Here is an 11,432-nt window from a genome sequence, read left to right on the forward strand (position 1 = left end):
ATTATACCAGAGAAAATCATTTTGACATGTTGCTAGGAAATATGCAAAAGATATTTAAAACATTCTAGAGCTAAGATACACACACACACACACACCTTCAGAACCGCTTGTCCCATACGGGGTCACGGGGAACCGGAGCCTACCCGGCAACACAGGGCGCAAGGCCGGAGGGGGAAGGGGACACACCCAGGACGGGGAGCTAAGATATCAAACTATAAAAATCAATACAATAAAACTTGTTTTCTGTCCAACGCTTTACTGTGTGGGGACGCGGTGGCGCAGTGGGTTGGACCGCAGTCCTGCTGTCCGGTGGGTTTGGGGTTCGAGTCCCACTTGGGGTGCCTTGCGGCGGACTGGCATCCCGTCCTGGGTGTGTCCCCTTCCCCCTCTGGCCTTACGCCCTGTGTTGCCGGGTAGGCTCCGGTTCCCCGTGACCCCGTACGGGACAAGCGGTTCTGATTGTGTGTGTGTGTGTGTGTTAACTCTGGATAAAGAATGCTACAGTACATTTCTGGGTCCAGGACTCAATTACATGTGGCAGATTTTTTGTGTCACATAAGCAGGTCTGTGTTGGGAAGTCCTTGGTGAGGATGGAGCTCTTCCTGTTCCTGGTGCCTTTGGTGCCTCACCCTTTTGGCTTTGGGTAAGTACCAGTACAGTATCAGTTCATTACCACTCCCTGAGAAAGCAGGTACAGTGGAGTTCTACAGGAAAGGAGGACTTAGAGTACATAAAGCCAAAACTCACACATAACATGTTCACCATACACTCCACAAGGTATATCGCACTAGTTTGATTGTGCTTCGACAAAACAACGAAAAATTAAAATATATTGTAATTTCTCAGAGAAATAAGTAAAACATGTTACTGTAGTGGGGTGCGGTGGCGCAGTGGGTTGGACCGCAGTCTTGCTTTCCAGTGGGTTTGGGGTTTGAGTCCTGCTTGGGGTGCCTTGCGACGGACTGGTGTTCCGTCCTGGGTGTGTCCCCTCCCCCTCCAGCCTTCCGCCCTGTGTTGCCGGGTAGGCTCCGGTTCCCCGTGGCCCCATCTGGGACAAGCGGTTCTGACAGTGTGTGTGTGATACTGTAGTTATGTACATAATAGCAGTACCCTTAATCTTTTTCATCTTTGTGTGCTTTCTGTCCCGGAGATGTTAAAGGGGCAACTATTCAATTATTCTTAAAGGAAAGCAAGTTTTATTGTACAAGAAATAGAGTGTAAAATGTTGAATAATGGAAGTTTATAATGGCTTACAGAATGGAATCAGTTAGATAGTAGGAATTATGTAGACAGACATGAGTTGTGCAAGATTCCTTTTTTGGTAGGTTGGCTATGCAATTCAACTCTCCCCTAGTGAAGGTGGCAATATATGTACAAGAGGCCACAGGTCACCCAGCACAGAGTTGAGAGGAAAAAAAAAAGAGTACAGGTAAACAACCATAGTAATCAAGAAGATCTCATAGTAGGACTTTGTGGTGATGTCGAGAGAGTAATGGAGGTCTGTCACTCAGAGAAAAGGCTCTGCCAAATGAATAGACGCAATGTAAATGCAAGTACGTACTGTGCAATAATTATTGTCACTAATATGACCAAGTGCGGCAGTGTGAGAATGATTTTGCTTGTAAAGTCTTTAGTTTGACGTTTTAGCGATTCTTGGGTGTACCTTTGTTTCTCCATTAGAAATAAGCCCATTGAAGGGGACTGGGGGACATGAAAAAGCTCCAATAAACCCCACAAACAACCCCGTGTTTACGACCCGTACAGCACCGCCTGCAGCACTACTACGCGTGAAGAAACACCTCCCGCAGTAGTTTGCTGCAAGTGATCATTGCGCGGCCCAAAGTAGTTCCTTGATCAGCGACTCCGTAAAGACGCACAAATCGAAGTCCACAAGTCCAAAGTGCGAGGCAATAAGTTCCGGTCTACATGACAGCTATTTTTGGAGGGAAACCAAGATTTACATAAGATGGGAAGTGCAAAATCAAAATTACAAAAAAAGGTAAGGACGACAACTGGGTTGCGATTTAGTAACATGATTTAGTAAAACTTGCACAACTTTCATTTCAAAAATGTGAAGAAAAATTTAAAAGGTCAACATTTCGACATTCTTAACGAGGGTAACGGAAAAAGCATACTTTTAAAATAACTCCTCTTGAGAAGGAAATTCTCTAAGAAAAATTGGCATAATTATTTTTTGTTTATGTTATCACGTCACGAGATGAAAACAGCACATACAACAATACGTTAAAACAAAGGCAAAAAGCTGCAATATTTCACATGTGAAGAAAGGGAAAAATGTGATTTTTATACGGTGAACAATTAGGAGTTATTGTGAATTTGAGAAACTTTGGTGTTACTGCAGTAATTGCCGTGCTTACACAGCACAAGTTACATATGAGGAGTCACGTGACTCACCCCTGAAATCTCCTCCCTTCTCTGCAGGCAGAGACACATAAACAGTGGAGAAGACAGAGGGCTGAAGAGAGAAGGGCTTTTGGAAGAGACAGAGAGGCAGTAAGCAAGACGTCTGTCCGTCCATGCTGGTGTAGAGAGGTGCAATGGAGATCTCCAGCACACTGGTCCTAGCAGGACTTGTTTCGGTTCTGCTGCTCTATTTCAGCTGGAGAGGGGGGAGAAGAAATGTTCGTCTGCCCCCAGGTCCAAAACCTTTACCCCTTCTGGGGAATTTGTTGCAGATGGAAAAGAGAGCTCCTATCAAGAGCTTCGTTAAGGTGAGACATGCAGAGTGGCCTCTGAGTAGTTAATTCAGGTTAATGCAGGTTTCATTTCTGGAAGATCTTGAGTACTCCAAGCTCCTGTCGCACTCTGGGGTTCCATCTGGTCTATTGTTTAACTATAAATTACCCAAATGCTCCCAGTGTCATTAACCTGTTTCCTTAGTACCAACAAAAGAACAAAAAGTATTATTTGTGGACAGTGGTGCATATCCCACACATTATGATTAACAGTTTCTTTTATCAAGTTTTACATTGTTGTCCTCAGTTTTCAAGAATGATTCGCTTACTTGTTCGATATTGCGCAACTTGCGCTGTGTGTTTCAGTGCAAGTTTATTGTATGCTTTCATATTTTGTACATTCAAGGAGGGACTAAGAATCTATCTTTCAGACCCACTTCTTACCTGATCTCCTAACTGCTGTATACACTTGCATCACATCATCTGTCATGATCAACTTTGTATTTCCTATCAGATCTGTAGGCAGTAGCATGTGTAACATGTGCCAGGAAAAAATGTTGGCATCGGATAGAATCTGGGCTGTGCTTCAACAATCGCATGTCCGCATCTAAACCTCAGTCTGCTGTGAAGTGCACTGTTGTTTCCTTCGGGTTGTAGGTCACTTCGGAGGAAAGTATTTGCTAAATGAATAAATGTTCTGTAAATATAAATGTATGTAACCAATATCCTGAGTTAGTGGAATATTAGTCGATCAGCTGATTGTGCGTGTTCTTCTGTGTAAAAGTCATTGTTCTTTCTGTGCTGTTGTTCATTCTGGTCTGCACCTGTGTATAACCCCTTTCTCTTCAGTTCAGTAAGATATATGGCCCAGTGGTCACTGTGTACATTGGACCTCAACGAGCTGTGATTTTGGTGGGTTATAAAACGGTGAAGGAGGCCTTGTGTGACCAATCGGATGATTTCGCTGACCGAGCTCCATCTCCAGTCGCGAATAAAGTTGTGAGAGGCTATGGTAAGAAGTGTTCACATTTACATATTTAAACTTTTAATGTATACTCCTCATTCCTGCTATAAAACCCATAAACAGGATATTTACCCTGAATTCCTCCAGTAAAAATTATGCTACTCTATAGATGGACAAGTCATTGTAAGTAGCTTAGTGCACAAACTTAACATTGCAAGTTGCCTTGGATCAGCTAAATGATGATTATTAATAATGATGATGAATAATAGTGATGCAATTGCTAGATTAAACTGTAAGCCTTATTGTTTTCATCTTACAGTACATTCCTTCTGTTTCTTGACTCCAATAGGTTTAATTGCCAGTAATGGAGAACGCTGGCGGCAGCTGAGACGATTCACATTGAGCACACTCAGGGACTTCGGTATGGGACGCAAGACCATGGAGGAGTGGATTCTAGAGGAGAGCAAATACTTGATTGACAGCTTGTCCAATACAGACTGTGAGTATGATGTGAGGGGTTAGCTCTCTGCGTTTCTAGGAGGAGGTGGATTGATGTTCTGTGAGTCTAGAAGGAGGTACAAATATGAAGGAGCAAACCAGAGTTAGAACAAACTGGTAGTTACATTGTTTAATTGAAGAAAAGTTGAAAACATTACATTAGTGAAGTAGATTGTTTTGTGCAGTTCAGGGTTTAGTTTTTCATGGTGAGTTCCAGTGTTGCAATATGTATTCTCCTCTCACTCCAACACAACCACCAGCATCTCCTTGTGACCCCACCTACATCTTGGGTCGAGCTGTGTCCAATGTGATCTGCTCCCTCGTCTTTGGCCAACGATTTGAGTACCAGGACAACAGATTCCTGCGCCTTCTCCAAATTCTCAATGCAGCAATACGTTTTGGCAGCAGTCCCTTGGGTTCGGTATGAATTAAAGAAGATAAAAAATCTTTCCAATCTGTCTTTTCATCGGTTTGTCTGCTGTGCATAAATTATATTTATGTACTGCTGTATTACACTTTTCAGTAACATTTCCAATGTCTTACCTTCCAACCACAGCTATACAATACCTTTCCCAGACTGATGAACCACCTGCCTGGGTATCACCATAAATTTTTTGCTGGAGTAGATGAGCTTAAGGCTTTCATCATCGAGAAAATCCACCAACATGAAGAGACCCTGAGCCCTCATTCACCCCGAGACTTCATTGACTGCTTCCTTGTTAAACTCAAGCAGGTATATAGAATTAGACTTTGTGATGTTCATCTTTTGGTGTAACAAAGAGCCTTGTGTATGGTACCACACTTGAGTCAAAGAGAAAATGGGTTGTGTTACTACATCCTATCCATCATCATGGTGCTGTCTGCAGTAATGGTCCTAACTGTATTTCACTTTTCAGGAGAAGGATAGTCCATCTACTGAATTCCATTATGACAACATGGTAGCAACTGTCTTCAACCTTTTCACGGCTGGAACTGAGACTACCAGCACAACCCTCAGATACGCCGTGATGATGCTCATCAAATACCCAGAAATACAAGGTAATGCGTCTCTTAATTCAGGATGAGAATTGTCATAGAAGCCACAACATGAACTTTGACCCCAATTTGTTAACACAATTCTTAACAGATTAAACCGCATATGGGACATTGGTTCCGACGTTTCGCTTCTCTTGCTGGAAGCATCGTCAGGATGTGACCACATCTTGTGGAGGTTAAATGTGAGATGGCATGTTTGACGAGGGTGGGTGTATTTATGGACGGGAATGGGGTCGGTGGTCATAGCGAGTGGTCCTAATAGGTGGTGCCCCCACTGTGTTTTCCCTTTGCGCTGTTTCCTTCATATTACAGGGCGGCTCGCTGAACCGAGTTTTAATGAGAGGCTGTCGGGTTGTTGTCGGAGATGAGATGAGTGGTGTCCAGGCACTTGAAAGTCTGAAGCCCTCTTCCCGACTGAAATTGTCGGGGTGCTTCTCTATCTCGATTGCCTCCCTCGCTATGTGGCTCCTGTACCCGGGAGCAGGTGCGAGCACTGTAGTCTCCGCAAAGTGGATCACATGCCTAGTCTGCAGTGAATGTTCGGCCACTGCTGAGTCGATGTTATTGCTCCTCGTGGCTCTTATGTGTCCTTGGAGACGTACAGAGATAAGTCGACCTGTCTGTCCGATGTATGTTTTTCCACAGCTGCAGGGTATTCAGTACACGCCGCTGGTCTTCAATGGCAGGTTAACTTTAACTGTGCCAAGTAGTCTTTTTGTAGTGGAACCGGTGGTGAAAGTGGTTTTCATGCCGTGCTTTATGAGTAGTTTACTTATTTTGTCGGTGGTGCCTTTTACGTATGGGAGGTAAGCAATTCTGGCTGGTTCGGTCGTTGTATGTTTCGTATTATCTGAAGTTTTTTGGTTTTCGTGCCAGCGAATGATGTTTATGATCTGATTGCGCTCATAACTGGTCGCTGAGAGTGCTTCCTTCCGGCAACCTTCATCGCTCAATCGGGTGCCTCTTGTGGTAAAAACTTGAGGACTTAGTTAAATTTTGATTAAAGCATACCTATTGTGGTGAAAATATGGATAAATTTATTTTTCAGACAGATGTCAATTCATTTAAATTAACTGATCATTCATTTAATACTATATGATGTTAAGACCGTACTACATTCTCTTTAAAATTTTATAGAATGATCTGAGTCATTCCATTAACATACACACCTGCAATAGTATTTCTAATATTATGACTAAGTGGTTTTTCAAGTGAGGTTTCAGTTTCAAAAATCCCCTTATGACTATTAAATCAAGGATCTCGTTCACCCTGCCCGGTATGGGGTCACCGGGGCCCCACCCTGGAGCCAGGCCTGGTGGAGGGGCTCGCATGCGAGCGCCTGGTGGCCAGGTCTATGCCCACGGGGCCTGGCCGGGCTTAGCCCGAAGCAAAGACGTGGAGCCACTCTTCGGTGGGCTCACCACCTGCCGGAGAGGACATAAGGGGCCGGTGCGTTGTGATTTGGGCGGTGGTCGGGGCCGAGTGCCCGGTCGACCCAAACCTCGGACGCCAACTCTGGCTTTTGGGACTTGGAATGTCACCTCACTGGCGGGGAAGGAGCCTGAGCTAGTGCACGAGGTTGAGAGATAGCGTCTAGATATAGTCGGGCTCACTTCCACTCACAGCTTGGGTTCTGGAACCGCTCTTCTCGACCAAGGGTGGACTCTCCACTATTCTGGCGTTGCCCAGGGTGAGAGGCGGCGGGCGGGTGTGGGCTTATTAATAGCCCCCCAGTTCAGCCGCCATGTGTTGGAGTCTATCCCGGTGAATGAGAGGGTCGTCTCCCTACGCCTTCGGGTCAGGGAACGGTCTCTCACTGTCGTTTGTGCTTATGCGCCTAGCGGCAGTGCAGAGTACCCGGCCTTTTTAGAGTCCTTGGGGGGCGTGCTGGAAAGCGCTCCCACTGGGGACTCTGTCGTTCTACTGGGGGACTTTAACGCCCACGTGGGCGGCGACAGTGATACCTGGAGGGGCGTGATTGGGAGGAACGGCCTCCCTGATCTGAACCCAAGTGGTGAGTTGTTATTGGATTTCTGTGCTAGTCACGGTTTGTCCGTAACGAACACCATGTTCATGCATAAGGGTGTCCATCAGTGCACTTGGCACCAGGAGACCCTAGGTCGGAGGTCGATGATCGACTTTGTAGTCGTTTCTTCTGATCTTCGGCCATATGTCTTGGACACTCGGGTGAAGAGAGGGGCTGAGCTGTCAACTGATCACCACCTGGTGGTGAGTTGGATTCGATGGCGGGGGAAAAAGCTGGACAGACCTGGCAGGCCCAAACGTATAGTGAGGGTCTGTTGGGAACGTTTGGCGGAGGCCCCTGTCAGAGAGGTCTTCAACTCCCACCTCCGACACAGCTTCAACCAGGTCCCGAGGGAGACTGGGGACATTGAGTGCGAATGGACTATGTTCCACACCTCCATTGTTGGGGCGGCGGTTCGGAGCTGCGGCCATAAAGTCTCCGGTGCCTGTCGCGGCGGCAATCCCCGAACACGGTGGTGGACACCGGAGGTAAGGGATGCCGTCAAGCTGAAGAAGGAGTTCTATCGGGCCTGGCTGGCTCATAGGACTCCTGAAGCAGCTGACAGGTACCGGCGGGCCAGATGGAGCGCGGCTCTGGCAGTCACCGCGGCAAAAACTCTGGCCTGGGAGGAGTTCGGCGAGGCCATGGAGGAAGACTTTCGGTCGGCCTCAAAGAGATTCTGGCAAACCGTCCGGCGACTCAGAAGGGGGAAACAGTGTTCCACAAACACTGTTTACAGTGGAAGTGGTGCGCTGCTGACCTCAACTGAGGATGTCCTCGGGCGGTGGAAGGAGTACTTTGAGGATCTCCTCAATCCCTCTGACACGCCTTCCGTAGAGGAAGCTGAGGCCGGGGACTCGGAGGGGGACTCGTCCATTGCCCTGGCTGAAGTTGCTGAGGTAGTCAAAAAACTCCTCGGTGGCAAGGCTCCGGGGGTGGATGAGATCCGCCCTGAGTTTCTCAAGTCTCTGGATGTTGTGGGGCTGTCTTGGCTGACATGCCTCTGCAGCATTGCGTGGAGCTCGGGAACGGTGCCTCTGGACTGGCAGACCGGGGTGGTGGTCCCTCTTTTTAAGAAGGGGGACCGGAGATTGTGTTCCAACTATAGGGGATCACACTCCTTAGCCTCCCTGGGAAAGTCTATGCCGGGGTACTGGAGAGGAGAATCTGACCGATAGTCGAACCTCGGATTCAGGAGGAGCAATGCGGTTTTCGCCCTGGCCGTGGAACACTGGACCAGCTCTATACCCTCACTAGGGTGTTGGAGGGTTCATGGGAGTTTGCCCAACCAGTCCATCTGTGTTTTGCGGACCTGGAGAAGGCATTCGACCGTGTCCCTCGTGGCATCCTGTGGGAGGTACTTCGGGATTATGGGGTTCAGGGCTCGTTGCTACAGGCTGTTTGTTCCCTGTATGACCGGAGCAGGAGCTTGGTTCGCATTGCCGGCAGTAAGTCAGACCTGTTCCCGGTGCATGTTGGACTCCGCCAGGGCTGCCCTTTGTCACCGATTCTGTTCATTATCTTTATGGACAGAATTTCTAGGCGCAGCCACGGAACGGAGGGTGTCTGTTCTGGTGGCCGCAGAATCTCGTCTCTGCTTTTTGCAGATGATGTGGTCCTGTTGGTTTCATCGAATCAAGACTTACAGCGTGCACTGGAGAGATTTGCAGCCGAGTGCGAAGCGGCGGGGGTGGGATGAGAATCAGCACCTCCAAATCCGAGGCCATGGTCCTCAGTCGGAAAAAGGTGGATTGCCCCCTCCGGATTAGGGGGGAGCTCCTCCCTCAAGTGGAGGAGTTTAAGTATCTCGGGGTCTTGCTCACGAGTGAGGGAAAAGTGGAGCGGCAGGTTGACAGACGGATCGTTGCGGCGTCCGCAGTAATGCGGTCATTGTACCGGTCTGTTGTGGTGAAGAAGGAGCTGAGTCGTAAGGCGTAAGTCGTAAGGTCAATCTCCGTTCCTACCCTCACCTATGGTCATGAACTCTGGATCATGACCGAAAGAATGAGATCGCGGATACAAGCGGCAGAAATGAGTTTCCTCCGCAGGGTGGCTGGGCGCACCCTTAGAGATAGGGTGAGGAGCTCAGTCACCCGGGAGGAGCTCCGAGTAGAGCCGCTGCTCCTCCGCATCGAGAGGAGTCAGTTGAGGTGGCTCGGGCATCTGTTCCGGATGCCTCCTGGACGCCTCCCTGGGGAGGTGTTCCGGGCATGTCCCACTGAGAGGAGGCCTCGGGGCAGACCCAGGACACGTTGGAGAGATTACGTCTCCCGGCTGGCCTGGGAACGCCTTGAGGTTCCCCCAGAGGAGCTGGAGGAGGTTTGCGGGGAGAGGGAAGTCTGGGGGGCTCTGCTTAGACTACTGCCCCCGCGACCTGGTTCCGGATAAGCGGAGGAAGATGGATGGATGGATAGATGGGTTTCAGTTTAACAATGAACGCATCTCCAGTCTTCAGTTAACCCAGTCTGTGCATTATGATTTCAAGCCCTGCTGTCAACATTGTTTTTCAGCCTTGATATGCTTTTAAATGGCATTGCTAATTTTTTTTTATTTGTTGTCCTAAATTTACAGAGAAGGTCCATCTTGAGATTGACACAGTAATTGGAAAAGATCGTCAACCAACAATGGAGGATAGAAAGTCCCTCCATTTTACAGATGCTGTGATCCATGAGGTGCAGCGTTACTTGGATTTGATCCCATTCAGCGTTCCTCATTATGCTACTCGTGACATTTCTTTCAGGGGCTACACCATTCCCAAGGTACCAGATGCATTAATCTGTTTTGTTCCTCCATTTTATTGTAATCCATATACTCACTGGCAAGCAAACTCTTTTGTGTCATGAAAGTAATTCTTCTGGAGTACCCTTGAAATTTTTCTTCACCTGAACTACCTTAAAAGCATTAAAAATGTAAATACTAAGTTAGTCCAGCAGCATTCCATATTAAAATAATTTCTCATGACAGTATATTTCAGCAAAGATCACCTGAAGCTGTTTTTTTTGGTCCAACAGGGAACAGTTATCATTCCATTTTTGCACTCTGTGTTGAGGGATGAAACGCAGTGGGAGTCTCCTTTGACTTTTAAGCCAGGACACTTCCTGGATCACAATGGGAATTTTAAGAAGAACTCTGCTTTCATGGCCTTCTCTGGAGGTAGGTTATGTCCTCAACTTTACATGTTCCAAATGCCAGTCTATGCTATAGATATTTCAGAGGAGGGCAAGGGCTGGTGGCTCAAATTTGGCTCATAGTAATCAGTTGGACGATTTTCTCCAGCTTTCCTCTGTGACTGTGTTTGTATGAGAAACATGAGTCGTACAAGCAAAACAAATGGCACAGTGGGTAGCAGTTAATGCTTGTGCTTTACTTTGCTACCCCACTGTGATTTTGGATCTGGGATTCAGTCCTGTGTAATCTGTGTGGAGTTTGTATATTCTTGCCCTGTTTGTGTGGTTTTCCTCCCACAGTCCAAAGACTTTGGTGAAAGAAGACAATGATAAACCATTTCTGTACCCTCTCTTACCATGAAAACCATGGCAGTGGTCACCATGAGTCAAATTTGACTTGATTGCGCTTACCCTACTTACATAAAGATAGCATTTGTTAAAACAGCAAATTGAGTGTTTTATTCTTTAGTGAACATCCTCTCTGATAGAATTAATTTCACTGAAACCAACACCTGTGCTGTGCTTTCATGAAAGGACTTGTCTGACCTGACCTCATGTGTTTTATGGTAGTAAAAAAGAATTTGCTCTGTAACATGTCAACATTTGTCAACTGTGTCAGCTGTGCATGACGCTGCTTAATCTAATTTGAAGTGCTTTTCTTTGTTCAGTTCTCCTTTGTGTTTTATCCCAGGTAAGCGGGTCTGTGCTGGGGAGTCCCTAGCAAGAATGGAACTCTTCCTTTTCCTCGTCACTTTACTGCAGCGCTTCACCTTCTCTTGTCCTGGGGGACCAGACAGCCTGGACCCTACCCCTGAATTTAGTAATCGTGGCAATGTGCCACGCCAGTACCAGCTCATCGCCACTCCTCGCTAACCACTACAGGGAGTGTGTGATAACATATCATATTGCATGCTAACACAGAGACCAAAGCATCAGTGAAGCAAGTTGTCAAAGGGATCAACAATCATATACAACTACTTGTATCTATGGCAAGAAAAATATATCAAAATGACTGTCAACTTTTTGTATTAAAAAAATGGTATTAA

At 47.0% G+C, this 11,432-nt stretch overlaps 1 protein-coding gene across 1 annotated transcript; it reads left to right on the plus strand.

The window, feature by feature from the left end:
* Nucleotides 1–1,983: 1,983 nt before the first annotated feature.
* LOC114911644 (cytochrome P450 2C20-like) lies at nt 1,984–11,432 on the plus strand. Its single transcript, XM_029255581.1, has 10 exons — nt 1,984–1,999; nt 2,443–2,732; nt 3,546–3,708; nt 4,010–4,159; nt 4,419–4,579; nt 4,715–4,891; nt 5,055–5,196; nt 9,791–9,978; nt 10,231–10,372; nt 11,078–11,432. The coding sequence occupies exons 2-10, from the start codon at nt 2,559–2,561 to the stop codon at nt 11,257–11,259; spliced, it is 1,479 nt and encodes a 492-aa protein (XP_029111414.1). The 5' UTR covers nt 1,984–1,999; nt 2,443–2,558; the 3' UTR covers nt 11,260–11,432.

Source organism: Scleropages formosus, chromosome 10 (genome assembly GCF_900964775.1).
Source record: "Scleropages formosus chromosome 10, fSclFor1.1, whole genome shotgun sequence".
In the NCBI taxonomy this organism is placed as follows: Eukaryota; Metazoa; Chordata; class Actinopteri; order Osteoglossiformes; family Osteoglossidae; genus Scleropages; species Scleropages formosus.